Below are 26,879 nucleotides of genomic sequence, written 5' to 3'. Positions count from 1 at the left end.
CCTGGCTAACACGGTGAAACCCCGTCTCTACTAAAAATACAAAAAACTAGCCGGGCGCGGTGGCGGGCGCCTGTAGTCCCAGCTACTCGGAGGCTGAGGCGGGAGAATGGCGGGAACCCGGGAGGCGGAGCTTGCAGTGAGCCGAGATCGCGCCACTGCACTCCAGCCTGGGCGACACAGCGAGACTCCGTCTCAAAAAAAAAAAAAAAGTTCACATCCTAAAGCAAATCATAGAATCTAAAATACATATTTTCCATGAAACATTTTTCAGTGAGAGTTACTATTGTAATGGAATAGCATTACAAACCTTCATTACAAAGAAACTTTAAAGTTTCTTTATATGTATAGTGTCACTAGCCCCAAATTGTAGCTGTCAAGAACCTCCCAAAGCATTTGAACTTCCTATTTATTTTTTTGAGACGGAGTCTTACTCTGTCACAGGCTCTGTCTGGCTCACTGCACTCCAGTGCAGAGTCACTTGGCTCACTGCAGCCTCTGCCTCCTGAGTTCAAGTGATTCTTTTGCCTCAGCCTCCCAAGTAGCTGGGACTACAGGCGCATACCAACACACCCGGCTAATTTTTGTACTTTTAGTAGAGATGGGGTTTCACCATGTTAGGCAGGATGATCTCGATCTCCTGACCTCGTGATCTGCCTGCCTCAGCCTCCCAAAGTGCTGGGATTAAAGGCGTGAGCCACCGCGCCCGGCTACTTCCCGTTTCTTTAAGATAAATTTTTGTTATATTCTATTCAAAAGGCACTCCATTCGTTGCTTTTACTCTTGTATTTAATCAGAAAAAAAAGTTTAGAAACAATGAATTTCACTATTTTGCTAAATAGGTAGCACAAAAACACAAAATACCTTCTTTTCTTTTCCTTTTTTTTTTTTTTTTTGAGACGGAGTCCACTCTGTCACCCAGGCTGGAGTGCAGTGGCACAATCTCAGCTCACTGCAACCTCTGCCTCCCAGGTTCAAGCGATTCTCCTGCCTCAGCCTCCTGAGTAGCTGGGACTACAGGCTTGCGCCGCCACGCCCAGCTCATTTTTGTATTTTTAGTAGAGATGGGGTTTTGCCATGTTGGCCAGGCTGGTCCTGAACTCCTGACTTCAGGTGATCCACCCCCCTCAGCCTCCCAAAGTGCTGGGATTACAGGCATGAGCCGCTGCACGCAGCCTCTTTTCAAAATATATATACAATGTGGTATTGTAATTAATATTGTCTCTGTAATAAGAATTTTGCCCAGGAGTAGCTATGACTAAAAGTTTCCACCTTTTGAAATTACTAAATCAAGTATTAAAAAGAATTCAGCATTGCTAAATTATCCAGCATTACAAATACTTTTTACTTGTTACTGATCTTATTGCTTTCTGGAAAGACTAAAATTAGATAAAATAAACCCATGAAAACTAAGCTACATCCAAGTTGCTATATGCAATTACAGTAACAAGATACTTGGTTGCCTCACACCCATAATCAGGCTTAACATACACATCTATAGCCAAAGTGACTTTGGGGCCCTCAGAACTCAGTTCTGAGTACCTGCTTTGGCCTGAAGCTGACATGGGAGCTTCTCCCTAGGCTGACACCAGAGATCCGGGTTGGAATTCCAGAGACAAGCAGGGCTGTCTGGCCCATTTGGCTGTATTCATCCCTTAGTCTATTCAGAATGGTTGAGGTATCTGAGGTATCTGAGTCAAAAGACCCAGCTGATTATCCCACTCTAACCCCTGTGACAGCATACCATCAAAGTACTAGAGAGGAAGAGGGGTACTAGCACTATTCTGTTTTTTCTGTCATTCTGACTTAAAAACAGGGAAACACCACTCAGCAGTTACTATGGATCTGTCTTCATTGTTAAGAAATGATGGCCATGACAGTTTCTTAAGAAAATATTTTTATGGTATGATATAAAATCACTAACGTTACTTAATTCTCCCATAACTAGGTCACCAAATAAGTATTCACATTGCGGATAATAGGAAACAATGGTGATTTCCAATCTTTCTATTTTATAGGGCTTTCGTTAATGTTCAGAACAATTACCAGTGAGGATTTCCTGAAGAAGTACAGATTTCTGTCAACTTTCACCCTACATTCTATATTTCAATAGTATTAGCTGAATGATTCTGGATAATTTTATATAATCTCAAGTCTTTAGTCTTGAGAATTTAAGGGCTTTGACATTGCTTCCTAGACTAGTATAACGAAGCAAAAGATTACTAACTCTCAAAACAAGTTGAATGATAAGACTTTTAATTTGTTAGATTTAACAGGCAAAGTCCCTATGAGTAGGCAAATCTGCATGTTGAGTTTTTTTCCAGGTTTAGTTTTAGGTTCATTCTCTCTCTCTTTGATGAACACTGCACAAAGTTATTGTATTAGAGCTCCTTAAAGAAAGAATACAAATTGTTTACAACTAGTTTTTTCATATACACAAAAAAGCACAATTTTAATTTCTATTCCATTCATAAATTAATGGCAAACCCACAGTAACCTAATAAAGCTATTTTAACATGTGCTAAATAATTATTTTATCTATATTCTTGTATATTGATCAAATTATTTACATGCTCTTTAAAAATCTTTTATGAATTGAAAGCTATAACTGTCTCTCTTGAAGTCTATCTGCATCACGTAAGCATTGATCAGTCTTGGGTGATTCATTCATAGCTGCCTGTCTTTGTTGAGTGGTCTTCACAAATCTCAGCAGATTGATGATGGCAGCAGGTGTTACTCCAGGTATACGACTAGCAGCCCCAATCTAAGAATCAATACCACAAGAAAAACATAAGTGAGCTATGCTATGTCAGATCAAATCTATTTTCCTCCAAATAACAATCTGTATAGTTTATACAATATTTTCTTAATTATTATTTTGATGTATTATCAATGTATTACCTCATAAAGTAGATAAAAGAAATATTATTTATGTCTTCATTTTACAAATGGGAAACTGAGGCAAAGAAATGTTAAAATAGCTTGTGTAAGATTACATAACTAATAGATGTTAGAGTATCTACTTTTTCTTCCCATTAAACTAAGAAAAACTGTAATCAAGTTCCTTTCTTCAAATATAGGTCCACAGTCCCTTATTTGAAATTCTTGAGGCCAGTCTGGGCAAAATAGTGGGACTCTGTCTCTACAGAAAATAAAAAAAATTAGGTTAGCATAGTGGTTAGCATAGCGCACACTTGTAGTACTAGCCACTCAGAAAACAAAGGTGGGAGGATAGCTTGAGCCTGGGAGGTTGAGAATGCAGTGAGCTGTGATTATGCCACTGCACTCCAGCCTGGGTGACAGAGTAAGCCCCTCTTTCAAATAAATAAAATGAAATGAAATCCTTGAGGCCATATGTTTTTACAATAAGATACATATAATCCTTGAGGCTGTATGTAACATAACAGCCTCAATAGTGTGTGGGGCAAGCACCCCACATTTTAAATGCTATTAATACTTCTGCAGTGTATTTTTACAGTGAAAGGTATGAATATTCACTCTGAACAGTATAAAGACCATATAGCCTCATGTGAACTGAACTCAGTTTTGCTACCAAATGAGCTAGTGCAAACTTCTGCCAGAGCCTTTTGTATTACGGAATTGTGGGTAAGGGGTTCTGAACTCCTATGACCAGTGCTGTTCAGCTGAACTTTCTGTGATGATGGAAATTTTCTATAACATGTGCACTGCAATAATGCGGTGTCCAGTATGGTTGCCACTAGTCATATGTGGCTACTGGGCACTCGAAATGTGGCTAGTAAGACTGAAGAGCTAAATTTTACATTTTATTTAATTTTTTCTTTTTGTTTTCTTTTTTTTTTTTTTTTTTGAGACAGGGTCTCACTCTGTCACCCAGGCTGGGGTGTAGTGGTACAATCATGACTTGCTGCAGTCTCTACCTCCTGGGCTCAAGTGATCCTCCCACCTCAGCCTCCCAAGTAGCTGGGACTACAGGTGCGTGCCACTGCACCTGGCCTATTTAATTTTAATTAATGTAAATAACCACAATTGGTAAGTGGCTATCATGTTGGGCAGTGTGGCAGTGTAGCCTATGATTATCCACACAAACATGACCTGAAATCAATAGGAAAGGACAGAGTTATAAAATTTAAGGCTTATTTTCCTGGTTTCCGTGATGACTGTTGCTAAGAATACCATGTTATATTAATGAAATCACTCCTCCCTATAAAAATAGTTTTTTTCAAATTTTTCTACAGTCTGTACTTTTGTAATATGCCCCTTTATTTTATGAACCACTACTAAAAAAAAAAAAATGCCCATTATACTGTGACACACCATCAACTTTTGAGATATTAAAGATGCAATTGGCCAGGCGCTGTGGCTCACGCCTGTAATCCCAGGACTTTGAGAGGCCAAGGTGGACGGATCATGAGGTTGGGAGATCGAGTCCATCCCGGCCAACATGGTGAAACCCTGTCTCTGCTAAAAATAATAAAAAAAAAAATAGCCAAGTGTGATGGCGCGTGCCTGTAGTCCCAGCTACTTGGGAGGCTGAGGTAGGGGAATCGCTTGAACCTAGGAGGCAGAGGTTGCAGTGAGCCGAGATTGTTCCACTGCATTCCAGCTTGGTGACAGAGTGAGACTCCATTTCAAAAAAAAAAAAAAGATGCAATTTCAGAGATGTTAAAATGTGGAGAAAAGTGTATCTCAGAATCAGTAAGTAAAGTTTATCAGTCTTTAAACATTTATTAGAAGCCCAATACTAATTACTATATAGCAAATTAAAGGTTTATTTGTTTACACAAAGGAACATGCATACACCCTTTCACAATCAGTCTGAAGTATGTGGTGGGGGCACTCTTTGGCTCCCCTCTTTCTCCCATTGGTTCCCAAGGCAACACTATGGAACTCCTAGGGAGGACTCCAAGTAGTGACTTGAAAACCACTAATATGAGTTATATTTTAACCTAGTATGTTTTCCTTTAAGCCATACACGTGTACTATCTTGCATAGTTTGCACTGATGCTTTATCACGTGGTTGGGACTAGAGAATAGTTCCAATCAAACCAATTCTTGACTTCCAGTTATCTAATTAAAGTTAAGCTTTATCATCTCTCATACAGACATACCAACATCTGTCTTAGAAACATAAGAAATGTTTCTTATGTTCTTAGAAACATAAAAAAAAATTTGAAGTCAAGTTTTTTTTTTTTTTTTTTTTTGAGACAGGGTCTTGCTCTGTTGCCCAGGCTGGAGTGCAGTGGTGCGATCATGGCTCACTGCAGCCTCAGTGTCTTGGGCTCAGGTGTCCTCCACCTCAGCCTCCCGAGTAGCTGGCACTGCAGGTGCATGCCACCATGCCCAGCTAATTTTTGTATTTTTGTACAGATGGGGTCTTGCTGTGTTGCCCAGGCTAGAAGTTTCTTATTATTAAATAAAATGTCATATAGCCATTGTAACCCCAGGTTTAAAAACGCACTGCATCTTTATCCGTAACTTGTTTCTATTCCCCTGCCTGTTTTTCTTACCGTCTGCGGACGACTAAAATGTAGTTTTTCTCGAACTTCATGGGACAAAGACACATCCCTGATAGTCAAATAATCTATGTCTTTTGGCAGTTGGAGAGCTTCATCTTGCTGAACTCCCTTTATTTCTTGTAGCTGATGGAACAACACTGATTCATAAGTGGCTGGTGAACAAAATCGGAATCATGTTGTAATACCCAGATTATATTATACTAACAACTTACATTTATGTAGCCTCTTACAATTTATAAAAAGCTTTTGTGTACATCATCTCATTCAACATTCACTTCATGAGATGGGTTGGGTAGGTGTTCCCTTTTACATAGGAGGAAACTGAAGCTAAGATAAATGGAGTGTCTTGCATATTAACTACAACATTCTGTCTAGTAGTTTAGTGCATGTCCTTTTCAAATATCTGGAAAACTAAAAGTAAAAAAAAAGAATTTGTGGCCAGGCGTGGTGGCTTACACCTGTAATACTAACACTTTTGGAGGCTGAGGCGGGTGGACTGTCTGGGCTCAGGAGATCGAGACCAGCATGAGGAACATGGTGAAACGCCATCTCTACTAAAAATACAAAAAATTAGCTGGGCGTGGTGGCATCCACATGTAATCCCAGCTACTCGGGAGGCTAAGACAGGAGAATCGCTTGAACCCAGGAGGTGGAGAATGCAGTGAGCCGATATAGTGCTACTGCACTCCAGCCTGGGCAACAGAGCAAGACTCCGTCTCAGGAAAAAAAAAAAAAAAAAGAAAAGGCTCACTGCAACCTCCGCCTCCTGGGTGCAAGCAATTCTCCTGCTTCAGCCTCCCGAGTAGCTGGGATTATAGGTGCCCGCCACCATGTTTGGCTAATTTTTTTGTATTTTTGGTAGAGATGGGGTTTCACCATGTTGGCCAGGTTAGTCTCAAACTCCTGACCTCAGATGATCTGCCCACCTCAGCCTCCCAAAGTGCTGGGATTACAGGCGTGAGCCACTACGCTCAGCTTCAGTATTTTCATAATAAAAATTTTCATTATGGAAAACTTTAAAAAATGCAGAGCAACTACCAAAGACACCTGTGGCTTTGATGGTCTATAAACTCACAAAGAGTATTGTTACAAAGTAAGTCTTTGTCAATGGTAAAGTATTTCAGTATACTGTCAAAGCCAAAGATAGTATTATTTTTCTCATTATTAAAACATTAGGTGGGGAGAGTATAAAAAAGGAAGTTCAGAGTTAAAATATATATATATAAATATATACGCTGGGTGCAGTGGCTCACACCTGTAATCCCAGCACTTTGGGAGGCTGAGGCGGGTGGATCACCTGAGGTCAGGAGTTTGAGACCAGCCTGGCCAATGTGATGAAACCCTGTCTCTACTAAAAATACAAAAATTTGCTGGGCCCGGTGGTGGGGCCCTGGTGGCAGGTGCCTGTAATCTTAGCTACTTGGGAGGCTGAGGCAGGAGAATTGCTTGAACCTGGGAGGTGCAGGTTGCAGTCAGCCAAGATCGCACTATTGCACTCCAACCTGGGCAACAAGAGTGAAACTCCGTCTCAAAAAAAAAAAAAAAAAAACCACACACACACATATATATACACATATTCATATATATGCACATTTCAAATAAGTGGTACTATGGAGCCCTCCTATAAAAAATATTTATTTTTGGCCAGGCACAGTGGCTCACGCCCGTAATCCTGCACTTTGGGAGGCTGAGGCAGACGGATCACCTGAGGCCAGGAGTTCCAGACCGGCCTGGCCAACATGGTGAAACCCCATGTCCACTAAAAATACAAAAAATTAGCCAGGCGTGGTGGTGCATGCCTGTAATCCCAGCTACTAAGGAGGCTGAGGCAGGAGAATCGCTTGAACCCAGGAGGCAGAGGTTGCAATGAGCCAAGATCATGCCACTGCACCCCAGCCTGGGCAACAAGAGGGAAACTCCATCTCAAAAAAAAAAAAAAAATACACACACACACACACACATATATACATTTATTTATAGGAGGACTCTGCAGTACCACTTATTTGAAAGGTGCACATAGATCACCTGAAAAGCATGTTTAAATATAGATTCTCAGTGGGTCTGAGGTGAAGCCTGAGAGTCTGTATTTCCTTTTTTTGTTTTTTTTTGGAGACGGAGTCTGGCTCTGTCACCCAGGCTGGAGTGCAGTGGCACAATCTTGGCTCACTGCAAGCTCCGCCTCCTGGGTTCACGTCATTCTCCTGACTCAGCCTTCCGAGTAGCTGGCACTACAGGCACCCGCCATCACGCCGGCTAATTTTTCTATTTTTAGTAGAGACGGGGTTTCACCATGTTAGCCAGGATTGTCTCGATCTCCTGATGTTGTGATCCGCCCGCCTCGGCCTCCCAAAGTGCTGGGATTACAGGTGTGAGCCACCACGCCCAGCCAAGATTCTGTATTTCTAACAAGCTTGCAGGTATTGCAATGCTGTTAGCTCAGGACCACACTTTTGAAGAGCATGGAAGTTAACACTATGCTGGTTCAACAGTAATAATGGATCTGTTGTCTATTCTTAATTTGCACAAATGATAAAGGTATGTTAAGTCAAAAATTATTTTCTACCTTCTATTTTCAGTCTTTCAGCCAGCTCTCTACATTTAGTATACTTCTTCAAGGGCTCTGGAACAGCCTTGGCTAATGAATCCATGTCAACTTCCTCATACTTCAGAACATCGAGAGCTCTGCAAATATACGAAAGTTTCATTAACGTAAGGATCCATGTCATATGAGGCAGATCAAGAAAAAGATTCTTTGAAATAATACCAAATCTCGGAATAAATACCAGAAGATTATTTCTCTTTTTTTTTTTTTGAGATGGAGTCTTGCTCTCTCACCCAGACTGGAGTGCAGCAGTACAATCTTGGCTCAATGCAATCTCCACCTGCTGGGTTCAAGCAATTCTCCTGCCTCAGCCTCCTTAGTAGCTGGGACTATAGGCATGCATCACCATGCCCGGCTAATTTTTAGTAGAGGCGGGGTTTCACCAGGCTGGCCAGGCTGGTCTCGAACTCCTGACCTTGTGATCCGCCTGCCTCAGCCTCCCAAAGTGCTGGGTTACAGGTATGAGCCACTGCACACGGCCCCAGAAGATTATTTCTAAGTATCTGCTAAACAGTAGGACCTCAATAAGACATATTATTTGATTCTCCCCAACTCCTTATCAGAATTAAGTTGCTGGTAAGGGTGGCATGGCTGTAATCCATTTGTCTTTCCTTTCATATAGAATATCATCTCATAACAAGGGTTTCACTGAATTCCCTAAGCATTGGAATGTACTTTACATCTAAGCCATGTTAAGTCCTACAGTCCTGTAAATTAGTCATCCTTTTGCATGCTAGGAACCATGACAGGGATCTCCTGCTTTCTTTTACAGAACTCCTTAAGGAAGAACAAGAGGCCATTATGAGCATGTTTTAAGTCTCTGCAAAATAAACTGATACAAATGATATAGGGGTTCATAAGTCTTTTTCTTTTCTTTCTCTCTCTTTTTTTTTTTTTTTGTAGAGACAGAGTTTTGTCATGTTGCCTGGGCGATCTGCCTACCTTGGCCTCCCAAAGTGCCAGGATTACATGAGTGGGCTACTGTGCTTGGATGGTTCATAAATATTCTGTCTGATATATATTTTTTTCTCCTAATTTGGTATAATCTACATGTCAACTTTTACCACATAGAAATTTTTGATAGTCACTTCTCAGTTCTACTTCTACTACCCACTCTGGATGGGCTAAAGCCTCCATGGCCAAAGCCTTACCTTTCCTTGGGAGAGGAGAGCAATGTATGCAGATAGTGGGGATAATTACTAAAATTCCCAGGCAACTTACCTAGGCCAACAAAAGAACATGCCTAAGTATTAATGTACATAGATCCAGTGAGATTTCCAATAACTTAATTCATTGGCACTTGTTGAGATCAAACTAGTGAGCAAAACTTCAGCTATGTTTAGTCTTCAGAAGTGCTGGTGCTCCTATGACCACTTTAATCCCTTTTATACTGATCTCAGGTCTCCCCTCTTGATATTACAAAGCCCCCACCCCCAACTTGACCCAGACCCTCTCCTAAAATGGACCTAGCTAGGTCACTTATTGCTCTGTTAATTATTACTTACTTCACTTACATATGCCTTTATTTTGTTGTAATTTATTTAAAAGGTTATTGCCATGGCATTTTTTTTTTTTAGAAATAGAAAATTTCATCCTAAAATTTATATGGAATCACAAGGGACCCCAAATAATCAAAACAATTTTGAAAAAAGAACATGGTTAGAGGCCTTACACTTCCTGATTTCAAACATATTACAAAGCTACAGTAATTAAAACAGCATGGTACTGGCACAAAGACAGATACATATACCAGTGGAATAGAAAACCCAGAAACAGAAAATTGGCTAGCCATATGTAGAAAGCTGAAACTGGATCCCTTCCTTACACCTTATACACAAATTAATTCAAGATGGATTAAAGACTTAAATGTTAGACCTAAAACCATAAAAACCCTAGAAGAAAACCTAGGCAATACCATTCAGGACATAGGCATGGGCAAGGACTTCATGATTAAAATACCAAAAGCAATGGCAACAAAAGCCAAAATTGACAAATGGGATCTAATTAAACTAGAGCTTCTGCACAGCAAAAGAAACTACCATCAGAGTGAACAGGCAACCTACAGAATGGGAGAAAATTTTTACAATCTACCCATCTGAAAAAGGGCTAATATCTAGAATCTACAAAGAACTTAAACAAATTTACAAGAAAAAAATCAAACAATCCCATCAAGAAGTGGGCAAAGGATATGAACAGACACTTCTCAAAAGAAGACATTTATGCAGCCAACAGACACATGAAAAAATGCTCATCATCACTGGCCATCAGAGAAATGCAAATCAAAACCACAATGAGATACCATCTCACACCAGTTAGAATGGCGATTATTAAAAAGTCAGGAAACAACAGGTGCTGGAGAGGATGTGGAGAAATAGGAACACTTTCACACTGTTGGTGGGACTGTAAACTAGTTCAACCATTGTGGAAAACAGTGTGGTGATTCCTCAAGAATCTAGAACTAGAAATACCATTTGACCCAGCCATCCCATTACTGGGTATATACCAAAAGGATTATAAATCATGCTGCTATAAAGACACATGCATACATATGTTTATTGCAGCACTATTCACAATAGCAAAGACTTGGAACCAACCCAAATGTCCATCAATGATAGACTGGATTAAGAAAATGTGGCACATATACACCATGGAATACTATGCAGCCATAAAAAAGGATGAGTTCATGAACTCCCTTTGTAGGGACATGGATGGAGCTGGAAACCATCGTTCTGAGCAAACTATCGCAAGGACAGAAAACTAAACACCGCATGTTCTCACTCATAGGTGGGAAGTGAACAATGAGAACACTTGGACACAGGACAAGGAGAACACATCACACACCAGGGCCTGTTGTGGAGTGGGGGGAGTGGAGAGGGATAGCATTAGGAGATATACCTAATGTAAATGTCAAGTTAATGGGTGCAGCACACCAACATGGCACAAGTATACATATGTAACAAACCTGCATGTTGTGCACATGTACCCTAGAACTTAAAATAATTAAAAAAAAAAAAAAGAAAGAAAACCCAGAAATAAACCCTCACTATATAATCAAATGATTTTGACAAGCATACCAAGACCACCCAATGGGGGAAGAACAGTCTCTTCAACAAATAATGTTGAGAAAGCTGGATATAGCAAAAGAATGAAGTTGGACCCTTACCTTATGTCATATACAAAAATCAATACCATATGGATTAAAGACCTAAGGAAAGGCCTTAAGCTATAAAACTTCTAGAAGAAAACATACAGGGCTGGGCGCGGTGGCTCACGCCTGTAATCCCAGCACTTTGGGAGGCCGAGGCGGGCAGATCACGAGGTCAGGAGATCAAGACTATCCTGGCTAACACTGTGAAACCCTGTCTCTACTAAAAATACAAAAAAATTAGCCAGGCGTGGTGGCGGCGCCTGTAGTCCCAGCTGCTTGGGAGGCTGAGGCAGGAGAATGGCGGGAACCCGGGAGGCAGAGCTTGCAGTGAGCCGAGATCGCACCATTGTACTCCAGCCTGGGGGACGGAGCGAGACTCCGTCTCAAAAAAAAAAAAAAAAGGAAAACATACAGGAAAAGCTTCATGACTTTAGCTTTGCCAGTGATTTCTTGGTTGACACCAAAAACAAAAGTAGACAAATGGAACTACATCCAATTTCGTGTTTTTTTGTTTTGTTTTGTTTTGTTTTGTTTTAGACAGAGTCTTGCTCTGTCACCCAGGCTGGAGTGCAGTGGCATGATCTCTGTTCAACACAACCTCCATCTCCCAGGTTCAAGCGATTCTCGTGCTTCAGCCCCCTCAGCAGCTGGGACTACAGACATGTGCCACCATGTGTGGCTAATTTGTTTTTTTCGTTTTTTTGTGTTTTTTTTTTTTGTATTTTTAGTAGAGATGGGGTTTCGCCATACTGGCCAGGCTGGTCTCAAACTCCTGACCTCTGGTGATCTGCTTGCCTCAGCCTCCCAAGTGCTGGAATTACAGGCACAAGCTACCGTGTCCAGCCTACATTAAATTTTAAAAAAATGTACATCAAAGGACAAAAACAACAAAGTGAAAACACAATCCACAGAATGAGAGAAAATACTTGCAAATCATATATCTGAAATGGGGTTAATATCCAGGATACATAAAGAACTACAATTCAACTATAAAAAAATTTGGCGAGGCATGGTGACTATGTCTGTAATCCTAGTGCTTTGGGAGGTCGAGGTGGGAGAGTTAATTGTGGCCAGGAGTTCAAGACCAACCTTGGCAACACAGCAAGATCCTGTCTCTACAAGAAATAAAAATCTAGCTGGATGTGGTGGTATGCACCTGTAGTCCTAGCTACTTGGGAGGCTGAGGTGGGAGGATCACCTGAGTCCTGGAGCTTAAGGCTGCAGTGAGCTATGATTGTACCACTGCACTCTACCCTGGGTGATAGAGGGAGACCCTGTCTCTAGGAAAAAAAAACCAAACTGATTTAAAAAATGGGCAAAGAATTTGAATAGATACTTCTCCAACGATATAAAAACAGCTAACAAGCACATGAAAAGATGCTCAACATCCACTAATCATCAGAGAAATAAAATCAAAGCCACAATGAAATATCACCTCATACCCATTAGGGTGACTACTACCAAAAAACAGAAGATGACAACTGTTGGTGAGTATGTGGAGAAATGAGAAATCTTGTGCACTGTTAAAGGGATTGTAAAATGATATGATCACAATGGAAAACAGGTCCTCAAAAAATTAAAACTAGAACTACTGCCAGGTGTGGTGGTGTGAGCCTGTAGTCCCAGCTACTCGGGAGGCTGAGGCGGGAGGAGAGCTTGAGCCCAGGAGTTCTGGGATGTAGTATGCTACGCCAATTGGGTGTCCACACTAAGTTCAGCATCAATATGGTGACCTCTCAGGAGCGAGGGATTACCAGGTTGCCTAGGAAGGGGTGAGCCAGCCCAGGTCAGCCAAAATTCCTGTGCTGATTAGCAGTGGGATCTGTGCCTGTGAAAAGCTACTGCACTCTAGCCTGAGCAACATAGTGAGAGACTCTGTCTCTGAAAAAACAAAAACAAAAACAAAAACTGAGAAAAAAACCCCCACTAAGACCTAGAACTACCATACGATGCTGCAATTCCACTTCTGGGTATACATTCAAAAAAACTGAAAGCAGGGGTCAGGTGTGTGGTGGATCATGCCTGTAATCCCAGCACTTTGGGAGGCCGAGGCAGGTGGTCAGGAGTTCGAGACCAGCCTAGCCAACATGGCAAAACCCCATCTTTACTAAAAATACAAAAAGTAGCCAGGTATGGTGGTGGGTGCCTGTAATCCCAGCTACTTGGGAGGCTGAGGCACAAGAATAGCTTGAACCCGGGGACGAAGGTTGCAGTGAGCAGAAAATGCGCCACTCCAACCTAAGTGACAGAGTGAGACTGTCTCAAAAAAGAAAAAAAAAAATTGAAAGCAGGGTCTTGAAGATATCTTTGTATACCATGTTTATAGCAGCACTAACATGTATATTAACATTTACATTTACAATAAGGTGAAAGCAACTCGAGTGTCCATCAAGAGATGAATGGATAAACACAATGTGGTATATACATAAACTGATTTAAAAAAAGGGCAAAAAAATGGATATGATAAAAAAAAAAAAGGAATATCATTCAACCTTAAAAAGGAAGAAAATCCTGTGATGTTACAAGGTAGATGAACCTTGAGGACATTTATTATTATTATTATTGAGAATGGGTCTTGCTCTGTCACGCCGGCTGGAGGGCAGTGGCACAAACACAGCTTATTGCAGCTCGACTTCCTGGGCTCAAGGGATCCTCCCACCTCAGCCTCTCAAATAGCTGGGAAAACATGTGTGCACCACCATGCCAGCTAATTTTTTGATATTTTTTGTAGAGGTAGGGACCCACTATGTTCTCAACCTTGTCTCAAACTCCTGGGCTCAAGGGATCCTCCCACCTTAGCCTCCCAAAGTGCTAGGATTCCAGGCATGAGCCACCATGCCTGATCTAGAGGACATTATGTTACATGAAATAAGCCAGTCACAAAAACACATACTGTATGAGTGTTTGAGTCTTTTTTTTTTTTTTTTTGAGAGAAGCCTTGCTCTTGTCCCCCAGGTTTGAGTGAAATGGCTTGATCTCGGCTCACTGCAACCTCCGCTTCCTGGGTACAAACGATTCTCCTGCCTCTGCCTCCCAAGTAGCTGGGATTAAGGTGTCTGCCACCACACCTGACTAATTTTTGTATTTTTTAGTAGAGACAGGGTTTCACCATGTTGGCCAGGCTGGTCTCAAACTCCTGACCTTAGGTGATCCGCCCACCCCGGCTTCCCAAAGTGCTGGAATTACAGGCATGAGCCACCGCACCTGGCCACATACTGTATGATTCTACTTCTGAGTTATCTAAAGTAGCCAAATCCATAGAAACAGAGTAGAATGGGGTTACCAGGGGCTAGGGGAAGGAGAGAAAGGGGGAGTTATTGTCTAATGGGTATAGTATTTGAGTTTTGCAAGATGAAAAAGTCCTGGAGATCTATTTTGCAACCATATAAATATACTTAAACTACTGAAATGTACACTTACAAATAGTTAAGATGGTAATTATGTTCTTCTTTTTTGGGGGGATTATGTCTGTAACCCCAGCACTTTGGGAGTCTGTAACCCCCAGCACTAGGAGGATCACTTGAGCCCCAGAATTCGAGATAGTTTTAAAATAATCTGTTCACAAGGCTTTGAGCTATTCTCAACTCCAAACTTCAAGACCTGCTTTGAATCAGGCCTAAGCCTCAGAGTACAGAGCTCTGGCAAAGAATGGGTAAGTTAGCATACTTCAACAAAGCCAGGAGGGAATTTCTGAGCTACCTACGACATCAACACATTTCCCTGTAATCCTGACAGGAAATGTGTGTGTATGTATTATGCATAGGTGCACATGTACATGCATTTGTGTATCTCTTCTGTTAAATGCCTGTTCAGAGTCAGGTTCAACTGGTCAGTGCTTACTACATAGTCTGGCATGTATGCAGCAAGTGTATTTTTAACTAGATTTTAAAATCTTTTAAGGTTTATATGTCTGGGCATGGATCAAGTGAGTTCATTAAGAAAGGCTAAGGCCGGCACAGTGGCTCACACCTGTAATTCCAGCACTTTGGGAGGCCAAGGCAGGCAGATCACGAGGTAAGGAGATTGAGACCATCCTGGCTAACACGGTGAAACCCTGTCTCTACTAAAAATACAAACAAAAATTAGCCAGGCATGGTGGCAAGCGCCTCTAGTCTCAGTTACTCGGGAGGCTGAGGCAGGAGAATCACTTGAACCCAGGAGGCAGAGGTTGTAGTGAGCCAAGATCACGCCACTGCACTCCAGCCTGGGTGACAGAGGGAGACTCTGTTTCAAAAAAAAAAAAAAAAAGTCTAAGGGGTAGACTGCAAATATTCTCAAATCAAATATGTAGACTGATTTCTCCTGAAGGGAAATATGCCTGAATTAAAAAGGAATCTGGCCAAATTACCTTTTTAAACTTACCTTTTTAAAAAAAAATCCATGTAAACAAAATGGCTACTCGTGGGATTGGTATGGTAAAAACATAGGTGATATGTTTTCTTTGTTCATCATTTTATTCATCAGTTAGATCTGAGACTGTTGAAAACGATCACTTCCCACACTCTCAGTATTCCTCAATACACATTAGTCACATTCAATGCAAGTTCCTATTATATGAATTAGTATAATATTTGTTATAAAAGAAAACATAGTGTTATATAAATTCTTTTTTTTTTTTTTGGATACAGAGACTTACTATGTTACACAGGCTGGAGTGCAGTGTTGTGATTTCGGCTCACTCCAACTTCTGCCTTCTAAGTTTAAGTGATTCTCCACCCTCAGCCTCCTGAATAGCTGGGATTACAGGTGTGCTTCACCACGCCCGGCTAATTTTTGTATTTTTAGTAGACACAGGGTTTTGCCATGTCTTGATTTCTGGCCTCAAGTGATCCGCCCACCTCAGCCTCCCAAAGTGCTGGGATTACAGGCATGAGCCACTATGCCTGGCCTGTGTTATAAATTCTTTGTCCAACTTTTGAAATACTGTGAACCTTCCTAAATTTAAACAAATGAATAAAACAGCTGGAGAAATGAGTCAATTTTAAACTGCTTACACTACAACCATTTCCTGGTGCCAGTTAGCTGGTAAACAAATATATCCACTGCTATAGTCTGAATGTTGGTGGTATCCCCCACTTAAATTCATATGTTGGAATTTAATACTCAATATGATAGTTTTTAGAGGTGGGGCCCTTAGGAGGTGATGAGGGCATGAAGGTTCTGGCGCTCATAAGTGGGATTAGTGCCCCTGTAAAAGAGGGGAGCTTTTTGCCCTTTTGCCATGTGAGAACACAGCAAGAAGGCACCATCTTGGAAGTAAACAGCAAGCCCTCACCAGACACTTAATCTGCTGGTGCCTTGATCTTGAACTTCACAGTCTCTAAAACTGTCAGCAATAAATTACTGTTGTTTATAAATTATCCAGTCTAAGGTGTTTTGTTATAGCAGTCTGAATGGAGAAAGATATCCACCATCCTTATTTGTGAATGAGGCTGTCATTTCTATGAATGAGATCCCCTGATATGGAGGATGATTATGCAAATTCTTCAAAACCTGCTGTTACTATTATTAAAAATCTGTTTCATTGGTGGTGCTAGTGCTTTGGGAAACCCTCATGAAAATAAAAACTTGGGTGGCCGGGCGCGGTGGCTCAAGCCTGTAATCCCAGCACTTTGGGAGGCCGAGACGGGCGGATCACGAGTTCAGGAGTTCGAGACCATCCTGCCTAACACGGTGAAAGCCCGTCTCTACTAAAAAATACAAAAAACTAGCCGGGCGAGGTGGCGGGCGCCTGTAGTCCCAGCTACTCGGGAGGCTGAGGCAGGAGAATGGCATAAACCCGGGAGGCAGAGCTTGCAGTGAGCTGAGATCCAGCCACTGCACTCCAGCCTGGGCGACAGAGCGAGACTCCGTCTGAAAAAAAAAAAAAAAGAAAAAAGAAAGAAAATAAACCTTGGGCCAGGCATGGTGGCTCACGCCTATAATCCCAGCACTTTGGGAGGCCAAGGCAGGTGGATCGCTTGAGGTCAGGAGTTCGAGACCAGCCTGGCCAACATGGTGAAACCCTGTCTCTATTAAAAATACAAAAATTAGCCAGGTGTGGTAGTGCATGCCTGTAATCCTAGCTACTCAGGAGGCTGAGGCAGGAGAATTGCTCGAATCTGGGAGGTGGAGGTTGCGGTGAGCCGAGATCATGCCATTGCACTCCTGACAGAGTAAGACTCCATCTCAAAAAAAAAAAATTAGCCAGATGTGGTGGCAGGCGCCTGTAATCCCAACTACTTGGGAGGCTGAGGCAGGAGAATCGCATGAACCTGGGAGACAGAGGTTGCAGTGAGCCAAGATCGTGCCACTGCACTCCAGCCTGGGTGACAGAGAGAGACTCCATCTCAAAAAAAAAAAAAAAAAAAAAAAGACACTGAAAACTCAGGAACAGAAGTTAGAAAAGATAAAACACCCTGATGAAATGAAATCCAAACAAGGACATATGCCTGATTGCAATTAAGGAAGGAACACTTGGAAAGATTAGAGATAATGAAGAACAGAATTAAAATGTTATATCTTTAAGTCAAAAAAAAAAAAAAAAAGGAAAATTGGGATTTAAAAAGGGGGAAAATATACTGGAGACACAGCTCCATGATCAATGCCACCATAATGTGCATAATGTACTTCTAAGCTGCAATGATTATAGATTTATGCCTTCTGGGGCTCTTCTCTCATTCTAATTAAATTTTTTCAAATAGGAAAAATCAACGGTAAAATACATAGATTTCGAATTATGTAAGATCCTTAAGAATATACCTCTGGAGCAAAAATGCTCTATATTAATATCTTTTAGACTCAGAGGCCAGAATAACTAGAATGATGGACAGAAAAGGACAAAAAACCCTAAGATGTAGCAAGGGACTCTTCAAGTCAGTCCACAGAATTTATAACACTGCTTTATTCATCAAAGGAGTTTCCGCCCAATGCGGTGGCTCATGCCTACGATCCCAGCACTTTGGGAGGCCGAGGCAGAGGGATCACCTGAGGTTGGGAGTTCGTGACCAGCCTGACCAACATGGAGAAAGCCCGTCTCTACTAAAAATACAAAATTAGCTGAGCGTGGTGGCCCATGCCTATAATCCCAGCTACTTGGGAGGGTGAGGCAGGAGAATCGCTTGAACCCAGAAGCTGGGAGGTTGCGGTGAGCTGAGATTGCACCATTGCACTCCAGCCTGGGCAATGAGAGTGAAACTCTGTCTCAAAAAAAAAAAAAAAAAAACCTAAAAACAAAGGAGTTTCCTTGCTATAGCTCATGGACAAGATGAGATCATTCCACATTGCTCCAACCTAGAAAAGAAAGCAGATAACTATTTTTCTTGGTTTGAGCCTTCTAAATCTTATGAAAGCCAAAAGAACTCAATGGGAGCTACAGAGAAATCATATAAAAAATAAAAATAATAATTTAGAATATATATATATATATATATGATTCTATATATATGTGATTATTTCTTTTCTCTGAGACAGGGTCTCACCCTGTCACCCAGGCTGGAGTGCAGAGGCACCATCTTGGCTTACTACAACCTCTGCCTCCTAGGTTCAAGTGATTCTCCTGCCTCAACCTCCCAAGTAGCTGGGATTATAGGCATGTGCTACCACACCCAGCTAATGCTTGTATTTTTAGCAGAGATTGGATTTCACCATGTTGGCCAGGCGGGTCTCTAACTCCTGACCTCAAGTGATCTGACTGCCTTGGCCTCCCAAAATGCTGGGATTATAGGTGTGAGCCACTGCATCCAGCCATATATTTTTTAGTACTTAGAAAACAGATGAGTTACAGCTAAAGGATTTTGAAAAGAAGCCAAAAACAAGCTACATTCATTTGAAATGTGTAGTAGGAACACATCGGTAATGTCTCTCTGAAATGACCTTATTTTTCTATGAAAAGTGAGAAAGGTCTATATTAAAAATGATACCTGACAGGCAGACTTCTACTAGTACTTATAGAAACCTCTGGGATTAAGTTCTTCCATTTAGAGCTCGAAAACTCAATAAATTTCAACACAGAAATGCCTTCTTCTAAAGAAGACTTCATCCAACAAGCTCTTTCATATCGTTGTTGGGACACACAGCCAGCGTCTTTATACCCTAGGGAAGGGAGAAAGAGAATATAATGAGAAGTGTGGTTTTTAAAGCAAATTTTTTTGTAGGGACAGGGTCTCACTATGTTGCCCAGGCTGGTCTTAAACTCCTGGCCTCAAGTGATCCTCTTGCCCTGGTCTCCCAAATTGCTTAGATTATAGGTGTGAGCCACCATGCCTGGCTGGATTGCAGGACTCAGGAAAGAGTTACCTCGCAGTGTGAGCCGGATGTCAGCATTATCAGGGCGCAGTGACAAACGGAACTCTACTCGGCTGGTAAACATGCGGTATGGTTCGCTGGTGCCCAGAGTGGTGAGGTCATCAATCAAGACTCCTATGTAACCTTCTGTTCGGCTAACCACAAAGGGAGGCTTGCGACTGACCCGAAGACTGGCATTGATTCCAGCTATCACACCCTGCAAGAGCACTATAATGTTTAAAAGGCCATTATGAACTGAACAAAGGGCTATCCCATTCAGAACACTACCCAGAAACAATGGCATGGGACACAAAGAAAGCAAGTATTGCCCCTAAGGGATATAATAAAAGAGGTAGAAAATATGATCCATATTCAGAAAGAGAATATGGGTAATATATCACTTTATTATTATTATTATTATTTTTTTTTTTTTTTTTTTTTTGAGACGGAGTCTCGCTCTGTCGCCCGGGCTGGAGTGCAGTGGCCGGATCTCAGCTCACTGCAAGCTCCGCCTCCCGGGTTTACGCCATTCTCCTGCCTCAGCCTCCCAAGTAGCTGGGACTACAGGCGCCAGCCACCTCGCCCGGCTAGCTTTTTTTGTATTTTTTAGTAGAGACAGGGTTTCACCGTGTTAGCCAGGATGGTCTCGAACTCCTGACCTCGTGATCCGCCCGTCTTGGCCTCCCAAAGTGCTGGGATTACAGGCTTGAGCCACCGCGCCCGGCCTATATCACTTTAGAAGGCTATGATTCATTGTTTTCAGAGATATCTATCTAATCTTCCTGATAGGCCTCTGCAGGGACTAATCTTTTTTTAATCCAGAGACAGGGTCTTCCTCTGTCACCTAGGCTGGAGTGTAGTGGCATAATCTTGGCTCACTGCAGCCTCGACTTCCCGAGTTTAAGCAATTCTCCCACCTCATCCTCCCAAGTAGCTGGGACTATAGGCACATGCCATCACACCTGGCTAATTTTTACATATTTTTGTAGAGATGGGGTCTCACTACATTGCTCAGGCTGGTCTCTAACTCCTGGCTCAAGCAATTCTCTCTCCTCAGCCTCCCAGAGTGCTGGGATTACAGGTGTGTGCCACCATGCCCAGCCGGTTAATCTTTCTTTAAAACCCACCTGTGACATTTCTCTAGCCTTTTCCCACTGCAAATAAAAATAATTTCTGACTTCCAAGGAATAATAATATAATAATTCCTAATGAAGTATATTAAAATAAATTTTAAACTTCAGAAGCAATACATCAAAATACGGTATCACACAGGAGCTCAGAAAAGAGTAATAAAGCCATAATGTTTTAATAATCCTATTATTGGCGGGGCGAAGTGGTTCACACCTGTAATCCCAGCACTTTGGGAGGCCAAGGCAGGTGGATCACCTGAGGTCAGGAGTTTGAGACCAGCCTGGCCAACACAGTGAAATCATATCTCCACTAAAAATGCAAAAACTAGCTGGGTGTTGTGGTGCATGCCTGCAGTCCCAGCTACTCGGGAGGGCTGAGGCAGGAGGATCCCTTGAACCTGGGAGATGATATCACTGCACTCCAGCCTGGCAACAGGGCAAGACTCTGTCTCAAAAACAAAAACAAAAACAAAAAGATCCTATTATCTACAAAAGCCATCTCCAAACACCCCGAAACAGAAATTGTCTTCTATTAGTATGGGTTGTATCTAAGATCTATATAGTTAACACAACAGACATTAAAAGGAGAAATATCAGTTAAATAGTCCCTTTCGGCCGGGCGTGGTGGCTCATGCCTGTAATCCCAGCACTTTAGGAGGCCAAGGCAGGCGGATTACGAGGTCAGGAGATTAAGACCATCCTGGCTAACACAGTGAAACCCTGTCTCTACTAAAGAATACAAAAAATTAGCCGGGCGTAGTGGCAAGCGCCTATAGTCCCAGCTACTCGGGAGGCTGAGGCAGGAGAATGGCGTGAACGCAGGAGGCGGAGGTTGCAGTGAGCCAAGACTGCACCACTGCACTCCAGCCTGGGAGACAGAGCAAGACTCCATTTCAAAAAAAAAAAAAATTGTCCCTTTCAGTTTACATTAACATTTTAACAACTTCTTACTTGAGCTGCAGCTTCTTCATAACCAGTGGTGCCATTGATCTGTCCAGCAAAGAAGAGTCGTTGAACCAAGTGAGTCTCCAGGGAAGGAGTGATCTGACGGGGGTCTAAGTAATCATACTGAACACCATAGCCTGACCAAATAATAAAGACATTAAATAAGTAAATACAGAGCTGGATTTGCTCAAGGTAGAGATGCAAACATTACCCTTAAATGCCCTTTAAAAACAGACTATTTAGGTCGGGAGCAGTGGCTCACACCTGTAATCCCAGCACTTTGGGAGGCTGAGGTGGGTGGATCACCTGAGGTTGGGAGTTCGAGACCAGCCTGACCAACATGGAGAAACCCTGTCTCTACTAAAAATACAAAATTAGTCAGGCATGGTGATGCATGCCTATAATCCCAGCTACTCAGGAGGCTGAGGCAGGAGAATCACTTGAACCTGGGAGGGAGAGGTTGTGGTGAGCCAAGATCGCGCCATTGCACTCCATCCTGGGCAACAAGAGCAAAACTCTGTCTCAAAACAAACAAACAAACAAACAAAAAACAGCCTATTTAAAACATACAGGTGTTGGGCTTCATCTTCTGAGGCTCTGAGCAACAATGACTGTAGCTAAGGCCTCCTTACTGACCATTAAAACAATGACGATTTTATACTGAAGGGCAGCTGTGATCCTCTTTACCTGGCTGAATCACTTTAGCTTTCTCCAAGCCTCTGATACATGTGATCATTTTCTCTTGTAACTCAGCTGGTAGCGTCACAGATAACCCCTGTGGGTAGATAAGGTCAGAATCCATTCCTTCAGGTTCCAACCAAACCTGGTGTAGACGGTTTGGAAAACGCAAAACTTTTGATTCAATGGAGGGACAGTATCTAGAACAGAACATTTAAATAAACTTGAAATGAACAAAAGAGGATTGACATCATTCCTTAAAGTAACTGAGCACTGACATTTTGTCCTTACCGAGGTCCTCTTGTTGTTTCCTTAACATGACTATTAAGGTGAAGGTTCTTAAGGACAATCTCATCCACTCTAGGGTTGGTGTGAGTCAAGTAACATGGCAGCTGATCTTCTGGCTGAAAAACAGTAACCAGATGCAATACTGACTTGCTTCTCTACTAGTTTCTCTCTTATCCAAATAAATTCCACATGATATGTACTGATTTTAACAGACACCAAACTTGTGCATAATGCCTAGTATTACTTATGAAGTATTCTTGCCAAAAATAAACATCCCAAAAGATGAAGTTAAAATTTAAGCAAACCTCTAAATCTAACCCGTAGTTTAATTTTTTTTTTTTAGATGGAGTCTCACTCTGTTGCCCAGGCTGGAGTGTAGTAGCGTGATCTCAGTTCACTGCAACCTCTGTGTCCTGGGTTCAAGCAATTCTCCTGCCTCAGCCTCCCAAGTAGCTGGGATCACAGGCAGGCACCACTACGCCCAGCTAATTATTATTGTATTTTTGGTAGAGACAGGGTTTCACCATGTTGGTCAAGCTGGTCTCAAACTCCTGACCTCAGGTGATCCACCTGCCTCAGCCTCCCAAAGTGCTGGGATTACAGGCATGAGTCACCACGCCTGGCCGTAACCAGTAGTTTAAAGGAAATAGTTTAGAGGAACATGATTAAGTCATCAGAGGGATACAATCAGACACATGAAGAATGAGGGAAATTTTAGAGAACAAATGACTCAATTTCTTCCATATGTAATGCTTAAAAGAGAAAAAAGAGGAGGGAGCCTCTTACAAAACTAAGGCAGGATAGGTAGTCAAAGAGGTAACCACGGGCCGGGCACGGTGGCTCAAGCCTGTAATCCCAGCACTTTGGGAGGCCGAGATGGGCGGATCACAAGGTCAGGAGATCGAGACCATCCTGGCTAACATGGTGAAACCCCGTCTCTACTAAAAAATACAAAAAAAAAAAACTAGTTGGGTGAGGTGGCCGGCGCCTGTAGTCCCAGCTACTCAGGAGGCTGAGGTAGGAGAATGGCGTAAACCCGGGAGGCGGAGCTTGCAGTGAGCTGGGATCCGGCCACTGCACTCCAGCCTGGGTGACAGAGCAAGACTCCGTCTCAAAAAAAAAAAAAAAAAAAAAAAAAAAAAAAAAAAAAAAAAAAAGAAGTAACCATGTTCTCGGGAGGCAGCAACCATGGTGACCATACAATCAGCACAGTAAACCTCAGTATTCGCATTGTAATTGAGCTCATTCAAGCAATGCTATCTTCAGTAGGGACTTTGACCTATAGAGAGCATGTTCACTTTGATTTTACTTGTCCTCAAACTGACCCTTTACTCATTTTAATAGTAAAAGACACACCCGTGGGTGGAGATTTAAGATGCTAATGAGACATGTGATGTATGAACAAGCATTACAACACATGTGCACCCAGAAGACCACCCAGAACATGCTTACAAGTAAAAACTCTTTCTACCTCCTATTAATAAGCACGTAAAACTCCCATATAGGGAGTCTCCTTAGTGCCAGTATTTGAGTATTTGATTTCTCATTCTTAATGAGCAAGCAGTCCACCCTGAATTCTTGCTCTCAGAGTGTACTGCCTATTATGCAACAAACTTTTAAAATATTATTTTTCTTTTGCAACAAATTACTCTATGCCACACTTCTTTTGCTGTGTGTCTCCTGTTTAAACTCTTTTAAACTAAGAAAACCAGAACTGAGGTATCACAACAGTCATCAACAAAACATATCACCAATAAGGTCCCCAGTTCAAATAAAACAACTGTAAAAAACATTTTGAGGCAAATAGAGAAAACTGAATACTGAGTGCAAGATGATGTTAGGAAATTATGGGTTTTTTTTTTTTTTTTTAGAAACAAGGTCTCATTCTGTCCCCCAGGCTGGAATGCAATGGCTTGATCATAGCTCATTACAGCCTTTAATTTCTGGACTCAAGCAATCCCCCACCTTAGCCTCCCCACTACAAGTGAAAGCCACATGTCAGGCTAATTTTTAAGCTTTTTGTAGAGACAGGGTCTCACTATGTTACCTAGGCTGGTCTCAATCTCCTGGCCTCAAGCAATCCTCCCAACTTGGCCTCTCAAAGTGCTGACAGCTACTGTGAGCCACTGTGCCCAGCCCAGAAATTTTGTTTTGCTGGGTATAGTAATAGTCTTGTAGTTACTTTCTTTTTTTCTTTTTTTTTTTTTTTGAGACAGTCTCACCCTGTCACCCAGGCTGGAGTGCAATGGTGCAATCTCGGGGCTGCAACCTCCGCTTCCCAGGTTTAAGCGATTCTGCCTGCCTCAGCCTCCCGAGTAGCTGGGATTACAGGTGTGTGCCACTATGCCCCACTAGTTTTTGTATTTTTAGTAAAGACAGGGTTTCACTATGTTGGCCAGCCTGGTCTCGAACTCTGGACCTCAGGTGATCCACCTACCTCAGCCTCCTAAAGTGCTGGGATTACAGGCATGAGCCACTGTGCCTGGCCATGGTTACTTTTTTAAAAAAGTTATTGCCAAGCACAAGTGGCTCACGCCTGTAATCCCAACACTTTGGGAGGCCAAGGCGGGTGGATCACGAGGTCAGAAGTTTAAGACCAGCCTTGCCAACATGGTGAAATCCTGTCTCTACTAGGGAGGCTGGGGCAGGAGAATCGCTTGAACCCGTGAGGCGGAGGTTGCAGTGAGCCGAGATTGTACCACTGCACTCCATCCTGAATGATGGGGTGAGATTCCACCTCAAAAAAAAAAAAAAAAAAAAAAAAAAAAAAAAAAAAACAAAGAAAGTGTTTTTGTGCCCATCCAGGGACTCCTTGCTTTTTCTGGGCCAGGCGCTGTGGCTCATGCCTGAAATCCCAGTACTTTGGGAGGCCAAGGCGAGTGGATCACCTGAGGCCAGGAGTTTGAGACCACCCTGGCCAACGTGGTAAAACTCTGTCTCTACTAAAAAATACAAAAAATTAGCCAGGCGTGGTGGCAGGGGCCTGTAATCCCAGCTACTTGGGAGGCTGAGGCAGGATAATCGCTTGAACCCAGGAGGCGGAGGCTGCAGTGAGCCGAGCTTGCACCATTGCCATTGCACCCCACCTGGGCAAGACTCTGTCTCAAAAAAAAAAAAAAGAAAGGGTTATCATAATTTGTATACTACCAAAGCAAATATATAAAAGTATCTTGCTCAAAGTAATAGAATATTTGAAGACATACATCAGGATAACACTCACCAGAAACTAGGATCATCAATTCTTTTTTTTTGTAGAGACAGGGTCTCATTATGTTGCCCAGGCTGGTCTTGAACTCCTAGGCTTAAGTGATTCTCCTACCTTGGCCTCCCAAAGTGCTGGTATTACAGGTGAGAGTAACTGTGCCTGGCCAATTATTCATCCTCCATCTTAAACACACAATACACCTTTTTTTTTTTTTTTTTTTTTTTTTTTTTTTTTTTTTTGGTGACAGAGTCTTGCTGTGTCGCCAGAATGGAGAGCAGTGGCACCACCTCTGCTCACTGCAACCTCCGCCTCCCAGGTTCAAGCAATTCTCCTGCCTCAGCCTCCCAAGTAGCTGGGACTACAGACGCATGCCACCACGCCCTGCTAATTTTTGTATTTTTAGTAGAGACGGGGTTTCACCATGTTGGCCAGGATGGTCTCGATCTCTTGACCTTGTGATCCACCTGCCTCCAGCCTCCCAAAGTGCTGGGATTACAGGCATGAGCCACCATGCCCAGCCACATTATTTTAAAACTCAAAAGATAGGTAAAAGTGGCCTCTACACTTGAAAAATGTCAGCATCATTAAAGATTGACAAACTGTTCCAGATAAAAGACATTAAAAAGAAATAACAAATGCAACGCATGACCCTAGATTGGGAATAAAAAGGTTGCTTTGGGCTAGGCTTGGTGGCTCATACTTGTAATCCCAGGACTTCGGGGGCCCGAGGCAGGCAGATCCCTTGGTCCATGAATTTGAGACCAGCCTGGGTGACACTGCAAAAACTCATCTCTACAAAAAATACAAAAAGTAGCCAGGAATGATAGTGAGCGCCTGTGGTCGCAGCTACTTGGGAGGCTGAGGTGGGAGGATCATCCAAGCCTGGGAGACAGCGGTTACAGTGTGCTGAGATCGCACCACTGCACTCCAGCCTGGGCAACACGGTGAGATCCTATCTCAAAAAAAAAAAAAAAAAAAAAGCTGCTTTGGACAATATTTAACAATTATCAAAATATGACTACGGACTTTATGTTAGATAATAGCACTGTATCAGTGTTAACTTCTCTGAATTTCTTTTCTGTCTTTTTTTTTTTTTTTTTTTTTTGAGACACAGTCTTGCTCT

General features: G+C 42.2%; 1 protein-coding gene across 1 annotated transcript in view; it reads right to left on the bottom strand.

Annotated features, from left to right (window-relative positions):
• Positions 1-2,232: 2,232 nt before the first annotated feature.
• Positions 2,233-26,879, bottom strand: part of MTO1 (mitochondrial tRNA translation optimization 1) — a 51,544-nt gene continuing 26,897 nt past the window's right edge. Inside the window, exons 6-13 of the mRNA XM_010372217.2 lie at positions 22,555-22,667; positions 22,273-22,463; positions 21,592-21,722; positions 19,523-19,727; positions 19,147-19,318; positions 8,059-8,177; positions 5,487-5,647; positions 2,233-2,761 (exon numbers count right to left, since the gene is read on the bottom strand). Of these exons, the coding sequence (XP_010370519.1) occupies positions 2,600-2,761; positions 5,487-5,647; positions 8,059-8,177; positions 19,147-19,318; positions 19,523-19,727; positions 21,592-21,722; positions 22,273-22,463; positions 22,555-22,667 (1,254 nt within the window). The 3' untranslated portion in view covers positions 2,233-2,599. The remainder of the gene's footprint in view (positions 2,762-5,486; positions 5,648-8,058; positions 8,178-19,146; positions 19,319-19,522; positions 19,728-21,591; positions 21,723-22,272; positions 22,464-22,554; positions 22,668-26,879) is intronic.

Source organism: Rhinopithecus roxellana, chromosome 4 (assembly GCF_007565055.1).
Source record: "Rhinopithecus roxellana isolate Shanxi Qingling chromosome 4, ASM756505v1, whole genome shotgun sequence".
In the NCBI taxonomy this organism is placed as follows: Eukaryota; Metazoa; Chordata; class Mammalia; order Primates; family Cercopithecidae; genus Rhinopithecus; species Rhinopithecus roxellana.
Note: the sequence above shows the minus strand (reverse complement) of the source record. Positions and strands in the feature narration are given on the sequence as shown.